Genomic DNA, 22,622 nt, shown 5'->3' on the forward strand with positions numbered 1-22,622 from the left:
AAATTGTATTCCAAAATAGACTTTGGGCGAGTAAACACAGTAGAAAAAAAGTCACAATTACTGACGTCACACAAAAGGAGTTGCCAAGTCACACAAACCCAAGAGTTAGGCTAGATTATTAAAAATAAAATAAATAAAAAGCAAGGTGAAACCAAGGTCAAAGGCTGCGACACACTCCATCCCCCACCCCCCACTGAGGAAGCTCCCTGCAAGGTGGAGCTCGTGTGTTGCCATTGCCTTTGACCTTGATTCTTGTCACGCAGTTCAATATCTCCACGGAAAATACCCATAATTCCATTTGTACTATTTACATATTCACACACACACAAAATAATTGACAGACAAATCGATGTATGTATATCTATCTATATATATATATATATATATATATAGATATATATAGATATATAGATATATATCTATATATATAGATATAGATATAGATATATTCTCTCAAGTAGGAATCATTTACCCCTTCCTGTCACTTGAGCATAAACCATTTTTAAAATTGTCAACTAAAATAGATTAGTTCTTTGAAAAGAAAGGAGTCAAAGTAAGAGAAGTTCCTTTGGAATGTTGTGTCGCTATGTTGGAGTGTGAGCAGTACTTGTGATGTGGAGCCCTCGCGAGATGCTGAGACCTGAGTGTCCCCGAGTGTTGAGGCTGCCCGCTTGGTCGGCGTAAATCCTGCACTGGACACAAGAGAGAGGGCGGGGGTGGGGGAGTTACACACCAAAAAAAGAGGGTAGGAGATCACAGGTCTTTTTTTTTTTTTTTTTTTTTTTTTTTTTTTTTTATGATTCGGGCGACTGCTCGGACAGAGCGTTGAGCAAGTTTTTGTATGCCGAGGAGTTCATGTATCGCGGGTATGAGTCTCTTTGCATGAGTGTGTAGATCTGCAGCTGGGCATCATCGAAGGTGTGCGAGGTGGGCTCCTGCATGTTCCGGTTGATGGATTCACGCACCCGGGAGTCCAAGCTCACCTGAGTAGGACAAAAACAAACACTTCAGAAAAAAGAAAAAAAAATTACATTGTGAGGGTACGTTAGATGTGGCAATACGATTAGACCGCTACAACATTAAGATATGATCGTGGGAGATGATGAGGTCATGATGATGTCTTTCATGGCGCTAATAGCAACAAGGTCAGCAACCTGGTCATGTTCATAATTTTACATTGAGACAATTTGCGCTGATATTAGTTATACGATAAAGTGTTGCAGATAGGTAAACCTCTTTCGGGGAGAGGATGGAGATGTAGTCCTCGTAGATGACGCGGGCCTTCTCCTCCACGGAGCCCTTGTTGCTCTCCTTAGCGAATTCTTGGCAGGCGAGCCAGAAGAGCATGTTCTCCTCGCTGAACTCAGTGCGCAGGAACTGACGGAAGGAGTTGCGTCCGGCCGGGCAGCTCATGAGCTTGTCAAAGGACTGGGCCCAAGAATGCACCTCCTCCAGCGTGGGCTTAGGACTGCAAAAAAAAAACAAGATTGGACGCCGTTTTCACGGATGACAAACAACGAGATGACTTTGCACCCACCAATCTTCACAGTCCGCGGTCTCTTCCTTGACGTCGTACGATGCCTTCCGGTTTCTCTCGTCTCTGTCCTCGTTCCTGAGAACAACAGACACGTAAGTATGACATAACGTCCATTCATTCATCCATTTTCCGATCCGCTTAATCCTGGGTGCTGGAGCCTATCCCAGCCGGCTTCGGGCAGTAGGCGGGGGACACCCTGAACCGGTTGCCAGCCAATCGCAGGGCACACGCAGACAAAACAGCCATCTACGCTCACACTTACACCAAGGAACAATTTAGACTGTTCGCTCAGCCTGCCATGCATGTTTTTGGAATGTGGGAGGAAACCGGAGTACTCGGAGAAAACCCACGCAGGCCCGGGGAGAACATGCAAACTCAGACACAGGGAGGCCGGAGCCAGAATTGAACCCACGACCTCTGCACTGTGAGGTCGACGCGCTAACCACTGGATCACCGGGCCGCCCTTGACATGACGTAAGGCTAATTCATGACGTAAGGCTAATTCATTTTTGTTTGATTCTTTTTACAACATATTGTACGTTGAGGGTTGGTAGCAGGAGCCTACCAGGAGCAGCTACAGCAGCAGCACCAACAGAAGCAGCAGGCGTTGGACCCCCGTGGGTTGGCCTGGCCCGGCTGGCCCTGGTGGGCCGGTGCAGTCCCCCCCGCTGCCGACTCCTGCTGCACCGACATCTGCCTCTTTCGCATCTCCATCGGCTCTGATCCCATGGGCTGCGGGGAGGGGATAGTAGGACGTTTTATGGGAGGCACAATTATTGACACTTTTAGTCTTGACTTTTGGCTCGTGTCGCAAATGAGTGGAGGACAGAGACGAGGGAAAAAAAGCCGAACGGCTTTTCACTTGCACTCTTGATGAAAAGTTTTTTTTTAATAAATAAAAATTGATGCATGTTATGTATGTCGCATGCAAGTAAAAGTAGATAATTGTATGTATATGTATTTATTACATTATTTCAATGAATCACCAACAGAAAAATGGAAACAAAAGCTTACATGTAAGAAATCGAAATTATTAATTTGTATTTCATAATAATATACAAAATTGCATTTTTTAGGACATATATTTATTTTAACTTCATCAATACCCTAGAGGAAAACCAAAAAGAGAAACATAAACAGTAAGCATGTTACTTTTCTTTGAATTGATCAAAATTAATAGAATAGTTTTACTTGTTTTAATTATCTTATCCCTGAGAAAAATACAATGATTTAAGTAATCAGTTCATTCAAAATAAATAAAAAACATTTCTTGAAATGTAATTGAATAATAAAATGAAAATACTAAAAGTTTTGAAAATCAAGATGTACCAAAAAATGAAAAATCCCAACATTTGTATTTCAAGTTCATGTTTTGGGAAAGTGGGAGGGAACCGGAGTACCCAGAGAAAACCCACGGGGAGAACATGCAAACTCCACACAGGAAGGCCGGGGCCAGAATCGAACCCCGCACCTATACACTGTGAGGCGGATGTGCTAACCAGTCGACAACCGTGCCACCACCATTCATTGAGACATTTCAAATTCTCTCAGCTCACCAGTACAGCACGAATAATTGTCAATCTATGCAGATGATAAAGAATAAATGTGAGTACTTTTACATCATTTGTACGTGTGTTACTGCATCGTTTGTGTTCAGTCCATCCATCCATTTACTGATCCGCTCATCCTCATAAGGGTCGTGGGGGGTGCTGGAGCCTATGCCAGCTGTCTTCGGGCAGTAGGCAGGGGACACCCTGAACCGGTTGCCAGCCCATCGCAGCGTTTGTCTTCAATCTGTTACTTGAATTGTTACAGCACTCAACATAAATGCTAATTAGCATTGGCGTGAAGCCTGAAAGGCTCAGCTATGTGTTTGTTTATGCAAAGTATGCTTTTCTTTGTTTATGCCTGCTTACATTTGGTTTGACAGTAAACTTCAACTGGGAGCGGCATCAACAAGCTGGCAGACTCTTTTTTGATGAATTCTTACATATTTGATTATGGTGAAGGGAGTTCGCTACTACCTTGCAGCACTCGTATCGCGCCACTGTATCTTATCAATATTGATGTCAATATTTTTAATGTTTCTGTGTGTGTGTGTGTGTGTGTGTGTGTGTGTGTGTGTGTGTGTTAGCAGATGCATGCAGTGAAAGGTCTTAACGTGCCAACAAAAGGTGTCATCAGCAGGTCAGACAGTACTAACAAATCCTGTCATATCATTTATGTAACACACACACACACACACACACACACACACACACACACACACAGTGCCTGACACAAGGGGGGCGGGGTGGCGGTGAATAGATTGTCGAAAAAGATAGATGTATGTATTTTGATGCAACTGATGATACAAGATTTCGTCTTTTCTCTGTTTGAAAAAAATGTACGCGTGCGGATCTCCAAAACCGATTGAATGGTGAAGAGGAGGGAAAAAGAGGAGGGGTGGTTGGCGGGGGTATCCACCGCACTGCACTCTGGTTTGATTATTGCAAGCAAATGATTCTTTTCTAAATCGCAAATCCCCGCAAAAAAAAAAAAAAAAAACGGGGGGGGGTATAATACCCCCACTCCTCCGCACTCCTCTTCTTCAATCCAGCATCCTCCATTCTTAGCGCGCACACACACACACGGGACGGGCCATACTTACAATTCCACCATGTATGCACAGCGACAAGCGGTTAAAAAGCAGATAATATGTAGAAAAGGACACGCCGCTCTTGATTACATCCGATGGCAAAGCGCTTCTTCTTTTGCCCCCCGCCCCCCTCTCCTCGCCACCTCCACCTCCTCCCCGACCGGCTGCTGCGAGTCACTGCGCATGCGCACTCTCTCCCGACTCGTTGGAGTCGAAAGCTCCGGTTCAGAAAGTGTACGTCGGTCGTACGTTAGTGAACTTAACTTGACTCCCTACAAAATTATATGTGTACTCTTTTTTTCAACTTATAAATAGAAATAAATTTGGGGGATTTTTTTTTTTTTTGCTTTATTCGTGTTTTTCCTTTGTTAAAACCCTTGAGGAAAAAAACTTAACAGATAATAGGTTAATAGACTTTAAAAAAAACTTGATGACAGTAATTCCATGGAGCAAAGCAATAAAATACAAACTGAAACAAATGAATTAAAATAACATCTACAATTTAAATGCAAAAATGCAATTATTATATTTCTATACATTACAAAATGTTTGTTTTATAAAATATAAAAATATTAACAATGAAAATATGACCATGTTGTAAATTATATACGTGTCAATGTCATGATCATTTCAATATTTTGCATATATTTTTGAAGTGTATATTTATTTGGAAGATTATATACGAATATATACGAAAAAATATATTTGAAAAATATATGCGCGCGTGCATGATGTGATGTGCAAATCTCAAAACCCTTTGACAGCCGAGACGAAGCACGGGCAACACTGCCATCTAGAGGTAACATTAAGTACAGCAACGATGTCTCCCATTTAGAGTCGTTCGGAGTATCTGTATTATTTATTTATTTGTTTGTTTAACTATCGTTCTCTCATAAAAAGCCTTTTCCAGCGTATTTGTACTCTAACGGGATGGGAAACCTAAAAATAGAATACAAGGATTTGCAAATAATGTAAGGCTACATTCGATTGAATACACTAACGTCAAGATATTGAATGATCAAATTGACAAACGTTATTGTTATTCGCAAATAGCTATTAATTTTCTGAAATGTTCCTGAGCCCATGTGGTGATATACTTTACACATGTCGGTTTTTGATGCAGTGCCAAATATTAATAAGATAATATTATATTTTGAATAAACATTGGTATTTATAAACCATCTACTTCATGAATATATTTTAAAAAATAAATTATTAAAGGTATTTTATATACGTGTACCCCTACAGTAAAAATAAAAACATACATAAATACAATGGTATACCTTCATTTTGATATCATTCAATATTCATAATTTATCCCAAAAATTACAATACAGTAATACAAGCGTGTCTATGCAAGTCTTGGAGCAGCTGTTACACACCAATGCTCATAAAACAGAATAAAATCTATCAATTTTCATGACTTTAATATGGAAATAGGAAAAAGATTCCCCCTCCCCTCCCTCCCTGAATATACTGTATTGTACAACACTGTGACAGACTGGAATACTAGTTAGTAGTTTATAATTGCAGCTGGACTTGTTGTTTTGCTGTACATAAACACCAGATGGCACTCAACTGCTGTGTCTTTACTTCTTTTTTGTTTTGTTTTTTAATGCACAGAATCGTTGAAATGATGTTTGGAATGATGTTAGAAACATGTGGCCATGTCGACCAAATTGCCACTGCTGGAAAAACTCAAAAGTCCCTTCTGCCAAGATGCAGTAGTTGCATCTGGGCCCCCAGAGACGTGAACATGTGACCTGCTCGACAACACTTCATTTAACACTTGACCCTTCACGGCGTTACGCAACGCCGACCGACAAACTGGCCACGTGACCGTGCACCATGCTCTCTTACTCCTGTGTGTGTGTGTGTGTGTGTGTGTGTGTGTGTGTGTGTGTGTGTGTGTGTGTGTGTGTGTGTGTGTGCGCGCGTGCGTGCGGGCGCGTGTGTGTTGGAGCGGATTTGGGTCCGAGTGTAGAATAATGAAAACCAGCGATTGTGTGATGAAAGCAGGATTGCCAGGTTTGGGGGGAAGGGGGGCTTATAGAGAATGAATGATGTATATATTTTTTGATGGTGAAGTTGGGCAGTGAGTGATTAGCACTGGCGTCTCACAGGAAGAAGGTCACGGCAGCTTGAATCAGGCAGTAATGGGAAGTGTACAAGAGTAAAGAGGACTACCGCTGTATCGGAAAGCCGAATGAGATGATATTAAAGTCAAATGACTCACTTGGAGTGTGCATCTTGATTTGGTACATATCTTCACGACACAGGGTGCAATATGATTCAAGGACAGTTGGATTTTGAAGTGTAACGCTTTGGATTCGGTGGGATTACGATTCGATTCAATATGGCAGGGCTCAGTTTGAGAGGAGATGATGCAGTGAGATTCTTGTTGCCATTTTATTACTTTCATATAACTGAACTTGTCAGTACTGTAAATGTGGCACGTCCTTCATAGCTACATCTCTCTTATAAAATACAATTCGATATCTCGATATATTATAAAATGGAACGATTTGATTCGACGCACTCACATATTTTAAATCAAAACACTAGTTAATTATGTTATTACTGAAAGTTTTCATAAAGTACAATACTCTACTGTGGAGGGATTTTTAAAAACGTATGATTAAGTACATGCCATATTTTTGTTGTTGAACCTTTTTCAGGGGCTGCAACGGATTCGTGGCATATTGATTGGTTTCAATGGGGAAATATGATTGGTGATCTGAACGAGTGTGTTAGGAGCCATCACAGCACCAACTTTGGACCTTTTGGTGTTCCATATTTACCAAGAAAATGGCCCATACAGTCCAATGTTGCCATTAGATTGTGCAGGTGTACCTCATGTTGTGGAAATGACATCAGCTACCTGGAGACACAACACCTTTCTCTTTTAATCTTCCTAAGCCTCCAGTCAGACGTGCTTTAGTCGCCACAAATAGACATTTGATGGGAAGCCACAGTTGCCAGCCAGGCTACCGCTAAGGCACTGACAGAACAGGGACACCTGAACTGTTTGCCAGCCAATCGCAGATAGCTATAGATTAATTACATCATAGGTAATTGGGTAAAAATGTCAATAAATTGGTCGAAAGTGGGTAGATGAGTATTGAAGTGGGTGAGTAGATAAATATGAAGCTAGGGACCTACAGTATAGGTAGATAAATTGTTAGGTAGATATTGATGGATATTAGTTGTAGGTATGGGTACATTATTATAGGCAGGTAATTATGTATTGTATGTCGTCTGTAGGCGGGGGAGGTATTGTAGGAATGAAGTGGTGGTTGGGTAGGTGGTTGGTAGATAGTTAGGGTGGTAAGTTGGTAGACAGGTAGGCAGATAGGAAGGTAAGGTGAGTGGGTTGATGGTACGTGGGTATTGAAGGAGCAAGGTATATATTGTTGGTAGGTAGTAGTCACTGTTATAGGTTTGTTGGGGTTGTTGTTGGTTGTAGGTTGTTGGAGGGTCACAAGGTAGATAGGTAGGAGGTAGGTAGATAGGTAGGGGAGTAGGCGGGTCGCGTGTCATGGGTGCGTACCTCAAGGCACACCATATCCTGCTCATCATGGTCATGTTCATTGTAGGTGACGGCGCACCCAATGCCGCGGCGGCACGCCCGGGTCAGTCTCTGTATACGATGCCACATGAGGGCGCGGCGGCGTCTGACCCCCTCAGTGCCGACGTGGGCCTGACCTCCCAACACTCGGGCCCTCTAGGGCGCGGCATTCTCCCGGAGCGAGGCCTCTGCGCCGCTCATCATCATAGGAAATCCACATTGCCCGTGGCATCTCTGAGGCCGGGATGCGTACTGCTGTGCAGAGCGATGATGGAAGAGAGGTTGAATGAAGGAAAGTGTTTGTGGGGGAAATGGAGCGCAGATGGGGATTAGGACAATGTTATGTTCTTAGGGACAGATTAACGCAGGAGGAAGAGGAGTGACATATTCACGTGACACTTGATTACGTCACGGTACGACAGTCTCAGTTTTATCCTTCAAAAAAAAACTATCTCATACTAAAACATATTTTAATATCAATTATTAAGGCAATTAAAAACAACAACGGCACAAAATAGTTTTTTCATCGTATGTCCTTCTGCCGCTGCGCACGTGACTACTCGCAGTTGCCTGTCATGTGATTCAATCTGACGTCACCGCTGTCAGCTGAGCAAAGGAGCTAGTCGGGTAAGTGATGCATCTTATTTTTTAAACCGATAAGATTCGAATTATATTTTGCACCATTATATTGTGTTATGTCACCGAGTGCTCAATTTACTGTTGGTATCGTAAATTAGGCTGGCCTGGCACGAGAATGTTGCGGGTTAGCAATCTTCGCTTGTTTTGCTAACTGCCTCGCCGGTACGCTAATAACGCCTTTTCACAGTTCTTATCCTTTATGGAATATCGTTTTTCTAGTTCTTAATAAAAAGAGGCAAACTACGTCAAACGCTGACACTAATATTTTAGCTTTCTGATGTTTGCTAATTTTAACTTCTCCGCGGCTCTCATCGAACGATAATATATCATGAGGAGGTCATTAACACGAGACACTGAATAAGTAGTACTCGGCCTACGATGTGATGACGAAAAAGATACTGTACGTAAATCGGAACATGTACTCTTTCACTACCCTACGCTAACGCAGTACTAAAGGCATAGTAACTATACTGTATTGGGGAAAAGTCTTGACAGTGGCTAACCTCTACGTACGGTGAGGCTTTCCAAGCTATTATATGTGCTCATTGAGAAATGGAAGACTTTTTCTTTTGTGAATCCCCAACCAAATTCTTTGTGTGTTTTAACATACTGGTGTTTTCAGAATCTGCAATGTTTTACCCTGCAGAAGAGTAAAAGAGCAAAAAAAGGCCTTCATATGTGCTGCCTTGGCATTTCCATCCAGGTGGTGTGTACCTCATATTCTGTCTCGACAAAAAAGTGCATCTAGCAGCCGCTGAGGATGGACATCCGCGGAGCCGTGGACGCCGCCGTCCCCACGAACATCATCGCTGCCAAGGCAGCGGAGGTTCGCGCTAATCTGGTCAACTGGCAGTCGTATCTGCAGTAAGTCACACACATTGACACAGTTACAATAATGGTCAAAAACTAAGTCACAGTCTTGAGGCGCACATACTCTTTCTGTTATCATTGGAATTGCGATGGACGGCCACAAGAATATTGGCCCCCGGCACAAGTTTCAGTCTATCGTCTATCATACAATAGAGAATCCGAAGTCAAATGCAATTATATCTCAAAAATCACGCAAATTGTGTGTGAACAAATGCCTTCAATTTGCATTGTTTTCTCCGACAAACATAAGTGTCACAGACTTTGGAGGTTCCGCTGCACTTTTCGTCTGTCTAACTTCCCATGTTTGACAACTTCTCCCTTTTTTTTTCTTTTTTAAATTTTTTTTTTTTTAGAAGTCAGATGATCTCTGCAGAGGACTGTGAGTTCATCAAGAAGTTTGAGGTGGCCAACTCCGAGGAAAAGCAAGTCATCCTGACCAATGAAGGACATCAGGTATATGGGTTTGCTCAACTTAAGACACACATGTGCTGTATCATTTGGGGCTCTTGTCATTTTTATTTAATTTTTTTTCCCTTACAGTGTGCAAAGACGTTTCTGAACTTGATGGCGCACATCTCCAAAGAGCAGACCGTCCAGTACATCTTGACCCTCATTGATGACACTCTGCAGGTGTTGTGAGCACCTAGGGACAAACTATTTCAACAATCTCATCCGTAAAATCTTTATAGTGCCTCATCCGCCCCCCCCCCCCCCCCCTCCTGTTATGCAACCGTCTTATTTTGAAATGGAATAAATTCATTACTTTCCTCAAGATTCATCATGAAAACATAAGGCTATGAATGCTTATCTACATGTAATTGTTAAAGTTACACAAATCTAAAAAAAAAAAAAAAAAACCAACAAAACATTTTTTACATTGTTATTATGGGGTATTGTTTGAATAATTTAATACATTTTGGTATAACTTAAATTCGAACATAAAGTGTGGTAAACGTTAAGCAGTGTTTCTACTAAAATGGCAGATATGGCTGGACGATATATCGTTATCGTATCTCGATGGAGATATCAGCATTCAAGATATCAAACTGAGGACGATATCAGTGATATAAATCCAAATGAAGTAGCGTATTTGTCCAAATACTTCTCAACATAAACTACAGACTAGATTGAATGGGTTCTGATTAAAATCTTGAATGTGGCGCAGGAGAATCATCAGAGGGTAAGCATCTTCTTCGACTACGCAAAGAAGACAAAGAACACGGCCTGGTCCTATTTTCTCCCCATGCTGAATCGCCAGGACCTCTTCACCGTCCACATGGTGAGTTCGTCGTTTATCTTCGATAACAAGAGCCTGCTAGGCCAGCCTTCATCTGAAACGTCTTTATCAGCCATTTACGGCAAATTAACCTTTAACCACCGCCCCGAATCAAACCGTTGAGCCTTCCTAATCATCCAGCCATTAATAATTCCTCACTAAACACAACCTCTTGTCAAAAACAGGCCATTAATGTGATGTTACCCTGGCAACCTTTAGAAATGGCCAAGGACCACCCCGCGAGATCACAGCCTGCGCTAAGATAAGACGCCCACGGCATACAGTCATTAGAAACACCATCCCGCACACGCTTTAATGATTGAAGCTGGATGTGCTGGAGTCCCATGAAATGCCGACACCGTAGCCTGTTTTGGTTCACATACGTTTTCGGAGATGCACATCAGATTTCATGTCATTGACTAGTATCTCCATTGGTTTTGGCAGACACTGTCGGCAATTCTTCCTGGAGTCCAGTTGGACAGGGTTGACTTGAGTGCGACTCCCACTTTACTCCGGTGGCTGCGATCCTCTCTTATTGAGCTCATTTAATTGTGGGCACTCCTCGATACCGCCTTCCACATTATGATGCAAACCATCTTTTTACCCACCCCACACAGATTTTTATAACTCGTGTATGCAAATGCAACTCAGCATAATCTTCCAAGTCATCATCCGTTTGAGAATCATGTGAATGTTTTTCAAGAAGAGGCACTTGTGTGTGGCCCCCATCACCCCCTGATGATCAACCCTACCGAGGAACCTTTGTAGCATCCTTCAGCAAATGGTTATGAGGGTAGGAGCCAGTAGCAAAAGATCAATGACGTCGTGAAACAGCAGCTCTGGGAGGCTATTCTGAGATCCTGGAAAGAAATTCAAGCACAAGCTGTCCCAAAAAATTTCACAAGTTCAGTGGATGCAAGACTTGGAGCAGTGCATTTTAACCAAAAACATGTTTCTTCTATTTTGGGAAGAAAACATACCATAATCATGGGGAGATTTGATGAAAAATGTTAAATTATTCTCTGACATTTGACGACTTGAAGATGATGCTTTGTTCCATTTGCATGCACTAGTTGCCAAAACCTGAGAAAAGCATCACTTGCGTCATAATTAGGAACACAATGTAATGTCGAATAAATTAGACCCTATTTAATTGTCTATTCTGTCACGGGTGTGCTTTCACTTAAGATTTGCAGCTGGCGCGTTTTTAATGTGTTTCAAGTCTGTTCTGAGCCAATCTGTATGTAGATGACATCAGCTCTGTATTGATCTAGCGCTGCAACATTTAATGGAATGGCTTGAATAATTTGATTACAGAGAAAGGTGCAAGCACAGTCTTTACTTCGAAGCTTGGCAGGGATAATTTTTTTTCCCCCACAGACTCATTTTACTGCAGCCGCACGCACACAGCACTCCCTGCAGAAATGGCGTGCGATGCAGCAAGCCAAGTAGGAAAGAATTTGTGAGAGAGTGTCCAAAGTTAAGTGCAATGTATCCTGCAACCGCAAATCTACCATTGCCAATACGGTCAATGTTAGCTAATTTGCACTTGGTCAAAATTATTGGCACCCCTCTTTAAAAAAAACAACCAAAAAAAAAAACATAGCTTGATTGTAGGTAATTTTTCCATGTAGTGTATATTTGTCTTCTCTCACCCTTGATCTTGATCTCGGATCATCCAGGCAGCGAGGATCATCGCCAAGTTGGCCGCTTGGGGCCGGGACCTGATGGAAGGAAGTGACCTGAACTACTATTTCAACTGGATCAAAAGCCAGCTGAGCTCACAGGTTCGAGACCCGAAATCACGAAAAATGTTGGATCCCATTGGATTGTACATGTGCTCATCATATTGTCTGCTTAAAACGTGGCATTTTCCAAACTGAATTTAACGTAGTTATAGGCCAATATCACCTCATGGAAAAAAAAATAAATAAAATTTGATTGGAATCTGCACAAGAGTCCAGTAATATGCATCGCATGAATGAAATTATTTTGGAATCAATTTTGCTTTTGATCTGAGTACGGACTTGAGCTACAAGCACCCACCATATTGGTAGCAGGGACTCATCTCACTTCACAACAATTAGCATTTTGGCAAATAGTGAACTTTTTATTTTTTATTTTTTTCCAAAAAGAGGCTTCACATTGTTTATTGCCACTCACAGTTGAGTTGGCTTTCAAATCAAACATAATACAAGAAGAATTACACGTCGTATATCTGGATGGCTATTCGTCTATGCGTGCGCTGCGATTGGCTGGATTGGAAAATGTCTTCTTCCTCATTTTCTCCACAGCGTAGGCTGTATTTAACAGAATTTATAACGTACTTTGACTTGCGGGGTGGGGGGGCATATGCTCCACATGAAGTCATTTTGTGTCTTTTCCATGATTGCTGTCCACTGTATCTGTTCCTGTCATAGCTTGTGTCCTTATAGGAATCGTATTTTCCCCTCACAATCAGACGAAGCAGGATGTTACTCGGCATTGGCTGTTGATGACCTTTTTCAGCTCGTTTATAATTTACTTCTCACTTCTGCTTTCAGCAGCACACTCGGCTCCATGCCATCGATTGCTTCTTTTTGTTTATTTTGTTTATCTCTTAGAACCTACACGGTACAGGTCCGGACACGAGCTCGGGAGCAGGAACCATTTCCCCCAGTGAAGTGAGTATGAGCGAGGTGCATCGAAAAAAAAATCAGCCTTCCTCACGCCTCAGGACTTTCACCTCTTCTCCATCCCACGGTCTCGCTCTCTCCATCAACGATTCCAGATTGCAGGGGCGTTGACTCTCAGTCTACGGCAACCCGGCTGGGGGTCCTCCGTGTCACCTGCATGATGTTTGCTGCCGCTGGTTGCTTTTAACGGTGCATGCCGTAAAAAGTCACGTTAAACGCGCATGACATTTTGAATTGGAGTAGCACTTAGCGTGGCAGCAGCAGCAGCATCCATCAGTGGATTTTTCTGCCGATGACTGTACCGCAACCCCCAACCTCCCCACCCCACACCCCTCAGGAGTGCCTTCTGTGAAACACGTGCAGGATGTGTCTCTTAACCAATGTTTTACAGCTGGGCAGCCTCCACTCCGCCATCCTTCCGTCCTCCTCATCTCCTGGCTGGACTGGTTTTGCTTTTATTCACCCAATTAACAGGAGCGTCTTCCTTTTCCTCTTCTAATCTCTATTGATGTGATTCTCGCTCAGGTGTGATGGGACTCTTGGTCCACGCTTCCTCTCTGCCGCGTGTTCATGCATGTGCTAAGGATGTACACTGACAGACCGCATGATGCCGGTGGTGGACGTTTTTGTACAGCGGAACCTCCAAAATAAGCAGAGCAAAAAAAAAAAAAAAAAAAAAAAGGATGAATCTAGCATTCAAATGTTTAACTTGTGGAGGTTCCGCTGTGCTCTTTTTTCCCCTTCTGCTTCTCAGTGTCTCTCAATCTGTATTGACTTTCTAACAAAAAAAAAAAGCTCTTCCTCGATTCACCCGGAGTAGACTCGCGATGTAGAACCCGGGTAAACGTTTGCTGTTTGTTCTCTTCTTTGCAGAGCTCTCAGTATGTCCAGTGCGTGGCCGGCTGCCTTCAGCTGATGCTGAGGGTCAACGAGTACAGGTTTGCCTGGGTGGAGGCCGACGGGGTTAACTGGTGAGCGATGCCGATTTTGACATCATAAAACCTTTATTTGATTGTATTGGCAACTTTTTTTCCTCTGATGTTACAACATTCCTAACTGGGATACAAGTGCAAAAAGAAGTTAACCACCGTAAAATGCAAAAAGAAACACTTCCTCGATGAGTGACGGCTGGAATGGTGATGATGGACAATAAATATTGCTTAAAATGTTTCTACAGCTTTATTTTAGTCCAACTGTGGCAAATTCACTTGAGTGGGCACGATTGGCAAAACCGAGCGCATGTTTTCAGAAGGTCCAACAGTGCATGTCAAAGCACAAACCAAGCATTGATTTGTCCATAGTCATAAAATATGCTGGACATTGTTTCTGTGGCTTGATCCCAGTTCAGTTTCGTCACGAAGACCGCCAGCAGTCCCGCTGTTTCATTTGCATTCACGTCCGAGTCTATGTGGCCTGTCTGCACATCGTGTTCCCGCTCCATCATTAGGCGTAATGGGCGCGGCAGCATGGAGGCGCACCGCCACGGACCTCGGCCATTAGAAAAGGCTCATCAGCATTTGTTTTTGTTGCTCATCCCCCTCCGCCTCTCTTTCTCTCTCTCTCTCCAGCATAACAGCCGTGCTGAGCAACAAGTGCGGCTTCCAGCTCCAGTACCAGATGATCTTCTGTGTGTGGCTCCTGGCCTTTAGCCCGCAGCTGTGCGAGCAGCTGCGGCGCTACAACGTGGTGCCCGCGCTCTCCGACATCCTCCAGGAATCTGTCAAGGAGAAGGTCACCCGGATCATTCTCGCCGGCTTCAGGGTATGTGTGGAAAACCACAACTTTTCACCTCTAAAAAGTGAGACGAAATATTCCTCAAGTCTTGCGCAGCACATTTAACTTGTAATTGGGTCTTGTGCTTTATCGCCTCTGGGGAGGCAGACTGAAATGACTCTATTAAACAACAGGGGAAGGCGATAAAAGAAATTCCAGTCCATAAAAGATACATAAATACGATATATGTGGCCACGCCGCTCGGTCAGCTGCCTGCTGTCATTGCTCCATATGGGCCATCAATATTTCACGATGAACCGCTTTCGGGGAGCAAAAATCCCCCAAAGTTTCGAAAAGACGAAATATATTCATGTCAAATGGTTCGACTGCCCACTGTGCTCTGCCCTCCAAGCATGCAACCATTAAACAACAACACAAAAAAAAAAAAAATCGATGGCATGCATAATCACTTACTTTCCACATGCAATATATTGTACTGTATATTACTCAAGTCCATCAATGGCCTTGAATATCAAAAACAACTCATTACACATAATAATCTCAAACAGGGCAGGGGGGGGGCAAAAATTCCACATGACCGACACGATTTCTTCTAATAATGAAAATATGGTTTTTCCATTCAGAAAAGCAAAGTTGATGGACCCCGCTACACATGAACATCAGAGCACTGAGTGCATTTGAATTCTGTTGCTAACCAAAATGGCAGCACCGAGCAAGGCACGTCAACTGCACGGTCTCAGTCGCAAGTCAGGGCGTGGGTTTTGCAGCAGGATAATGACCCAAAGCGAAGAGCAAAACATCGGACTATGAGCCCCCGATCAAAATCCTGAAGGTTTTGGATGAATAACGACTCGTCATTCCTTCCACCTTGTCGAAGCCACCAGCTCCAGCTGAAGTCAAACAGCCCCAAAGCATGCCGCCGCCAACCACCGCGCTTCAATGTCGTTACGGTGTTCTTTTAGTGATGAGCGCTGTTATAAAGCCTGAGGGCTAAACGGACTGTGCGTTACCCCAACACCGAGGCTGCTTTAAAATAGCATCTCTCTACTTTCACCTCATTGGCAGTCCTGCCTCGTTCCCACAATAATGATTGTGATTCTCACCCGAGGATTCTCCCAACAGGTTGCTTGCTTCCAAATCATTGGATTTTTTTTTTTCTCATTAATGCCTGTACCGCATCACAAGGCTGCTCAAAAATCAGTATGCTGCAAGTTGATTGCCCGCTAAATCAAATCACAGGCTAAATAAGAAAGACTTGCATTTTGAATTTTTCAGAATGGGAAAAGCCGTGCTTATTTGCGAGCTTTGTCCGGACGACCCTGTCGCGCGGGGCACAAAAGCCGGGGATGAATAGTGCATGATTACGTGACGCAGTTGGAGCCGAACCGCATTTGATGGCTGGATGTGAACACTCAGTGACACAGGCAGCAGCACTTCCATCACGCCTTCGATTCCTTTTCAGCGATGTATCCACGAGAGAGACGCTGAGGGATGTTTGCATTATAACTGACGTACCGCGGCTCATTAAAAGCGAAGGCGGGCGGCAAATGGAGACCGAGCAGATGTTCTTCTCAGTGTGTTGTGAACAGAAGGATGGCTCATTGTGTCTCTCCCTTACAAAAATATATTTTGGGGGTGGGGGGGTTGGAGAGACCGCAGGGCTCTCTGAATTCTTCCCATCCAAATGCTCCTCTGCACGTATCGCTGATTCTCCCAAATGTCCTCATTAGCGGATGAGCCGACTGAGACCGCAAGGTCCATCATCATGTACGGACAAAAACTGTCCTGCTGTCTGGTCACCGCCTTCATTCCAGTTCTGTATTGCATCGCAGTCAGTCAGTAGAAAGGCTCCCATTCAATCCAGTTCCTCTACCGAAGCCAGTTTTCATACCACCAGTGAGTCAACAATTATAACAACCTTTGAAATAGTTGCTTCTCAATATTTCAGAATATATAAGACAAGTACTTTATCTCAGGAGTTCAATTCATAAAAGTGTAACTCAGATACCGTATTTTCCGCACTAAAAGGCGCACCTAAAAGCCTTCCATTTTCTTAAAAGCTCACAGCGCGCCTTAAAATCCGATGCGCCTTGTGTATGGTCATTACGTTAATATTTCGACCCCAAAATGGCTCCTTGCTCGAGACATGCTGATAACGCAGAGTTCAAACTTAAGGCGATCGGTTACGCAGTTGAACACGGAAATAGAGCAGCGTCAAGAGAGTTCAACGTTAACGAGTCAATGTTATAACTTGCTGTTGGTTAAGTGAACTGTGTCGCTGCTTTATTAAATCAGTTTTACTGACATCTGATCGTTCTGTTGGCGTTTCCTTGAGCGTCGCTCCATCTAGTGGATGCATTGTAGATTGCGTCTTATAATGCGGTGCGCCCAATGTATGAAAAAAATGACAAAATAGGCCATTCATTGAAGGTGTGCCTAATAATCCAGTGCGCCTTTTAGTGTGGAAAATACGGTAATATATATTCACCAACAGAGTGAAATATTTGAGGATTTTAATTTTTTTACGATTATAGCTAACAGCCCGCTTACACGCTTTAAGCGCTGCCATTTTAATTAGCAATATAGTTACCTGTTTTTTTTTTTTTTTTTTTTTTTTTTTTCACCAACAGAGTGAAATATTTGAGGATTTTAATTTTTTTACGATTATAGCTAACAGCCCGCTTACACGCTTTAAGCGCTGCCATTTTAATTAGCAACATAGTTACCTGTTTTTTTTTTTTTGTTTTTTTTTTTTTTTAATTTCTGGTGGTTTGTAAGTGTAAGCATGTATATACGTACGTACTTTGTGAATGTTTCCATGTGTAGATTCCTACTATGTCACCCATAATGCATCAGTGGCCTGCGCATCTATTCATTCCCGGGGCTTTTGTCCACCGGCAGAATCTCCTGGAGAAGTCGTCGGAGAGGGAGACCCGCCAGGAGTACGCGCTGGCTATGATTCAGTGTAAAGTGCTGAAGCAGCTGGAGAACCTCGAGCAGCAGAAGTACGATGACGAGGACATCACAGAGGACATCAAGTTTCTGCTGGAGAGACTCGGGGAAAGCGTGCAGGATCTCAGGTACCATAACTTGACTTATACTTTGCTTTACCCAAGTCAGGATTGAATTTAGTGGGCACTTGCTGGAGTTTTGCCACTGTAATTTGGGACTTTTTGGCAACGTGAAGGTTCAGACTTGACTTGGGGCTTACACATAAGTGATAACTCCCACTTCTGCTATACTTCTGCCATTTTATGTCAACAACAGCTCGTTTGACGAGTACAGCTCCGAACTCAAGTCAGGCCGCCTGGAATGGAGCCCGGTGCACAAGTCTGAGAAGTTCTGGCGGGAGAATGCAGTTCGCCTCAATGAGAAGAATTATGAGCTGCTCAAGTAAGACCAAATACATACTCTGAACCCTTTTGTTTTTTTTTTTTCCTCCTGCGACTGTTTGAAACATAAGTAGCCAATTTCTGCAAATAGCTGCTCTCATCTACAATTAGCCGTAGAGTGCTTCGTCTTTCCATGCATCCATTTTCTGTAGTGCTTGTCCTCAGCGGTGTTGCGGATGATCTTGAGCCTATTCCAACTGACATTTGTGTGCCTGTTCTAAAGAAATTGTTTAAAAAAAAAAAAAAAAAAAGTTGACTCATTTGTGTACAGTATGTTCGAGACCTGTTTTTTAGTTGGCAGGCTACTTCCTGCTTAATGGAGTGGAAGAAGATTTCATACCACTCGACGCGGCTTTATCCAGATTCTGACCAAATTTTAATGGACTCTTGCTTGGCACGGGCAGCACCTCTCCCGTGTTTTGTACTGTTATGATTTGAATATAGCCCTCTGGTATAAAATACAGCAGTGTATCAGGGCAGTTTGACAGCGTGTCACATTTGTCTGGTGGAGAAAATTGAACCCAGTGCTGCTTTCCAAACAAATAAAACACATGGTGCTCATCTCTGAGAACCATCTTTCCTCTTTTTGTTTTATGTGTTTCTGCATTCGTTCGGAGAAACTCTCATATGAGTCATAAAAACATCCATTTGCATTGTTCTTGTTTCTGGTTTGGCCTCCTAATCCTTCCTTTCTCTGAATGAGCACCTGTGGTTAGTCTCTCCCTCCGCCATCCTCAGACGGGGGAGGGGGGTAAAGAGGTCGGAATAGGGATGCACCGGTATCATACAACTGTAATCGTACTTGTAAAAATACTCCGATACTTGGACACACGATACCAGTAATAAAATGTGTGTTACCTGCATCCACTCAACTTAATTTTATTTTTAACTTTGAAAAACCAACTGCGACTGTAATAAAGCACTGCAAAAAAAATAAAGGGTGAGCGTAAAACGTAAAATAGAAGAAATAGTAACAGCAGTAATGTCAAAATAATAAGAAATTGTTATAGTTGAGTGAAATGTATTCCTCGTTCAATAAAATAGGGTTTTTGAACAATACTGTCATTTTTTACGCCAAATCATTTTTTTCTTCAAGTTTGCAAGGCATGATGGGATTTCCAAGTATCCGTACTCGGTATCGGTGAGTGGCCAAATGCTAAGTACTTGTTCTCCCCCTTCAGGATCTTAACCAGGCTCCTGGAAGTGTCCGATGATCCTCAAGTTATAGCGGTGGCGGCCCACGACGTGGGCGAGTACGTGCGCCACTACCCACGCGGCAAACGGTAAGACGTTTGCTTTAGCCTTCCTTCCCGTCCTGTGGCCTCACCTTTTTTTTTTTTTCCTCTTGCCTTTCAGGGTGATTGAGCAGCTTGGCGGGAAGCAGCTAGTGATGAATCACATGCACCACGAGGACCAGCTTGTACGCTACAACGCCCTGCTGGCCGTGCAGAAGCTCATGGTCCATAACTGGTACGAACACACTGACAGCCATTCAAGGCATACTCACACCAGACGATCTATGCCGGATTTACGCCTTCTTGACACCAAAAGACTGGTCAATCTGGCCCGTGTCGTGTGAGTGCACAACACTCGTACCTTCGCTGTGTCGCGATTCACTTTTTGTGGCTTGGCTCCATTGCAGATTTTTTTTTTTCCCCCCCAGACTTATATTGCCGATCGTTCCCTATATCGCAGCATTTTGCAGTTATTATATTTCATTGAATAATTCCATCCTTTCATTTTAGAAATGAATGCAAAGACTCAAAACTCTTCACGGTAAAAGAAAAAAAAAGTTGGTGGGCACGATGTACGTGTTACATAATTAACGTGATAGCTCCTATCACCAGTTTGTCATGATAATTGCTGCCACCTTGCAAAATAGAACCAATACTGAGGTTTAAAATAGCCATCTGATATCCAGACCTCCGCCGTTGCTCGTAAAAATAAAGTAAAACCCCCATATGGCAGTTTTATGCCTCGTCATGGATGCTGCGCGATGGAAGTGAGCTGCCACCGCCGCTTTGAGTTTGAATGTTTTTTCCGAGAGGCTCGCTGATGGAACACTGAAGCCTCACTCTTGGTTTATTTTCACGCAGACACACAAAGGAAAATGTATTCTTGCTTCAAGGTCAGATGGCTTGCTGTCACCTTGCAAACCGATAAACAGAGAGAAATATGGAGGGCGGAGACCGATCTATTTTCTTCCTCTGCCAAATATTCTAAAACACTTGTAATATGGCAAGCATCTGCTGTCATGACAACCCACTGTGGAATGTTTTTTTTTTTTTACTTCATCGCGATGCTCTTATTTAACCTTTTTTGTCATGTTGCCTTAATCTGCTTAGTGTTTTTAATGTGATTTTTATGACACCTTTTAATGAATACCGGCTACTATTGTTGTCACCCCACCATGGGGTGAGCAGAAGATTCTACACTGAAAATTGTAGCTGTGCCTCCAATCATTGAACAGGCCAAAAAAAAAAAAAAAATGGATGGGCGCTTCACTTTATTTGCGGATTAGTATCATCAGACACAGAGTGGCGTCGCCTCACACCGTGCAAAGTCGATCCGCTTGCCAAGCGAGCCAATCTAAGATTTAAGACTTAAGCGGTCTCTTCTTTCCGGAGGTTTGGTTTGTTTTGAGATTCAGGACTTAAGCGTCTGTTGTGACAATGTATCTGTGTCCTGAAGCTCTTCTTTCCAAAGTCTCAGAGAGACCCACTTTCTCTGGGTGACGTATCTTGGAAGAAGAAAAAAAATCTTATTGAACGTATAAACAAGTGACGGAAGGTGTTCTTATAGAAAGTTTAAAAAAAAAATGATTTCAGAGAAGAAGAAACACAACAAAAGTACTGACGGAAGGTGTTCTTATAGAAAGTTTAAAAAAAAATGATTTCAGAGAAGAGAAAGCACATCAACAGTCATCGTCGAGCACACGTTACAAAAGGGAGTAGGAAGACATTAAAAAAAAAAACAAAACTATATATGCTTTGCTCTCCGTGTAGTGTGAGTGTGCATATAGGACTTGTCATTTGCAAAAGTTCTTTCACACACACTGGGGGAAGTCGATCATTTCCCCCTTGGTCTCAGGAAGTATCAGAACCGTAACAAGAGGTAGGATGGAGGCGGATAAATGCCAGATCTTCCAGAGCAGAGACATTCCCCCAACCTCGGCTTTCTTGAGGGTCGCTCGAGACATTTGATATTTCTAGTGGCGGCGAGGTGAATGTCGTCGAGCCACTCATGCAAATGTTACTCGCCGGCGAAGCAGAGAGCAAAAGGGAGTCAGCTCTCAAAAATTGCATAAAGTTCGACACCTGGTGACTGGCAGACGGGGTATCAAATCGAATACGTTCAAATAGCAAGCGTTTGAAGGATCGACTGTTGGGGAAGGTATGACGTCCAAAATGTTTCCCATTGGGAAATAATGGAAATAGAAATAATGTTCAAAGTGTAAGTAAGCGACTTCATGTTTCATGGTGCATTAAAAAAACATTTTTGTTGGTTTGGCGGAACTGTGCGTTAAATGTCGAGCTCAAGTCGTGAACTTGTTAACCGTACCGTACTCAGCTACCCCTTTCTTGCTGGCACATGAGGCAAATGAAATTCAGTTGCCACTTTAATTCTGATGCTGATGGCTAATTAGTTGGATGGCTTTGTTTCTCAGGGAGTACCTCGGCAGGCAGCTGCAGTCCGGCGACCAGCAACAAGCTCCGGCTGTGGCGGCTCGAAGCTGAATTGTCCTTGTGTGTGTGCGTGCGGGTGTGTGTTCTCTATTTAATGACTCACAAGATGAAGCAAGGCATCATTCCTAACTAGCCTCTTGTGTCGTGTTGTGCGATGTCTGTAATTAAATGTATAAAACGTTAAGTCTTACCTGTTATAGATGTCAGATTTTTTGTTTATTCCCCCTCAATAAAGGCCATGAAGGACGCCGCTTCTGTGTGCTTCGGCGCTTCCATTGTCCGCACTTGAGCTGTTGCTACGGCGACAGGCGGTGCTACCTTTTAAGGTGAATGAATTTCCCAGTCAGCTTAGATTTAACTGCATTTCGAGTGTGGAGCATGACGGAGGTTGTGAAGTTCTCTTTCCGCTACGATATATAATGCAAAGACCTGAGCAATCTGTCCAAAGTCGCTTGAATTTGGCGAAAATCTAAACTAATCCGCATGAATGCAGGCTTTGGGTAAAGCGATGCGACTGTACACATCGTCTTTTGTCTCGGAAAAAAACAAATCCAAACTCTGTGACCAGTCAATCTGTCCCAAATCCAAACTAACCCAAACAAATGTG

At 43.1% G+C, this 22,622-nt stretch overlaps 2 protein-coding genes across 4 annotated transcripts; one reads left to right on the top strand and one right to left on the bottom strand.

The window, feature by feature from the left end:
• Positions 1-782: 782 nt before the first annotated feature.
• Positions 783-8,202, bottom strand: rgs20 (regulator of G protein signaling 20). 2 transcript variants are annotated; one of them, XM_019877948.1, is made up of 5 exons: positions 7,726-8,202; positions 2,103-2,269; positions 1,538-1,612; positions 1,234-1,468; positions 783-983 (listed from the first exon to the last, which is right to left on the bottom strand). In XM_019877948.1, the coding sequence occupies exons 1-5, from the start codon at positions 7,831-7,833 to the stop codon at positions 795-797; spliced, it is 774 nt and encodes a 257-aa protein (XP_019733507.1). In that variant the 5' UTR covers positions 7,834-8,202; the 3' UTR covers positions 783-794. The 2 variants fall into 2 exon arrangements, with proteins under 2 accessions (XP_019733507.1, XP_019733508.1); XM_019877949.1 differs by lacking the exon at positions 7,726-8,202 and adding an exon at positions 4,188-4,328.
• Positions 8,203-8,260: 58 nt separating this feature from the next.
• On the top strand, positions 8,261-22,266 carry atp6v1h (ATPase H+ transporting V1 subunit H). 2 transcript variants are annotated; one of them, XM_019877946.1, is made up of 14 exons: positions 8,261-8,370; positions 9,086-9,246; positions 9,606-9,705; positions 9,793-9,882; positions 10,418-10,531; positions 12,211-12,315; positions 13,132-13,191; positions 14,077-14,174; positions 14,772-14,964; positions 17,839-18,017; positions 18,205-18,330; positions 19,511-19,612; positions 19,686-19,799; positions 21,997-22,266. In XM_019877946.1, exons 2-14 carry the CDS (start codon positions 9,143-9,145, stop codon positions 22,064-22,066), a joined length of 1,455 nt encoding a protein of 484 aa, XP_019733505.1. In that variant the 5' UTR covers positions 8,261-8,370; positions 9,086-9,142; the 3' UTR covers positions 22,067-22,266. The 2 variants fall into 2 exon arrangements, with proteins under 2 accessions (XP_019733505.1, XP_019733506.1); XM_019877947.1 differs by lacking the exon at positions 13,132-13,191.
• Positions 22,267-22,622: the final 356 nt, after the last annotated feature.

Source organism: Hippocampus comes, unplaced genomic scaffold (genome assembly GCF_001891065.2).
Source record: "Hippocampus comes isolate QL1 unplaced genomic scaffold, H_comes_QL1_v1.1 scaffold317, whole genome shotgun sequence".
Taxonomy (NCBI): Eukaryota; Metazoa; Chordata; class Actinopteri; order Syngnathiformes; family Syngnathidae; genus Hippocampus; species Hippocampus comes.

What these genes read in the sequence shown, in the direction of transcription:
- rgs20 (XM_019877948.1), bottom strand. Translation starts at nt 7,833, where the DNA reads ATGTGGCATCGTATACAGAGACTGACCCGGGCGTGCCGCCGCGGCATT. An exon ending in TGCTGCTGTAGCTGCTCCTG is followed by an intron (nt 1,613 to 2,102) that starts GTAGGCTCCTGC and finishes TGTTGTTCTCAG; the next exon opens with GAACGAGGACAGAGACGAGA. An exon ending in ACCGCGGACTGTGAAGATTG is followed by an intron (nt 1,469 to 1,537) that starts GTGGGTGCAAAG and finishes TTTTTTTTGCAG; the next exon opens with TCCTAAGCCCACGCTGGAGG.
- atp6v1h (XM_019877946.1), top strand. Translation starts at nt 9,143, where the DNA reads ATGGACATCCGCGGAGCCGTGGACGCCGCCGTCCCCACGAACATCATC. An exon ending in TCATTGATGACACTCTGCAG is followed by an intron (nt 9,883 to 10,417) that starts GTGTTGTGAGCA and finishes AATGTGGCGCAG; the next exon opens with GAGAATCATCAGAGGGTAAG. An exon ending in AAGAATTATGAGCTGCTCAA is followed by an intron (nt 18,331 to 19,510) that starts GTAAGACCAAAT and finishes CTCCCCCTTCAG; the next exon opens with GATCTTAACCAGGCTCCTGG.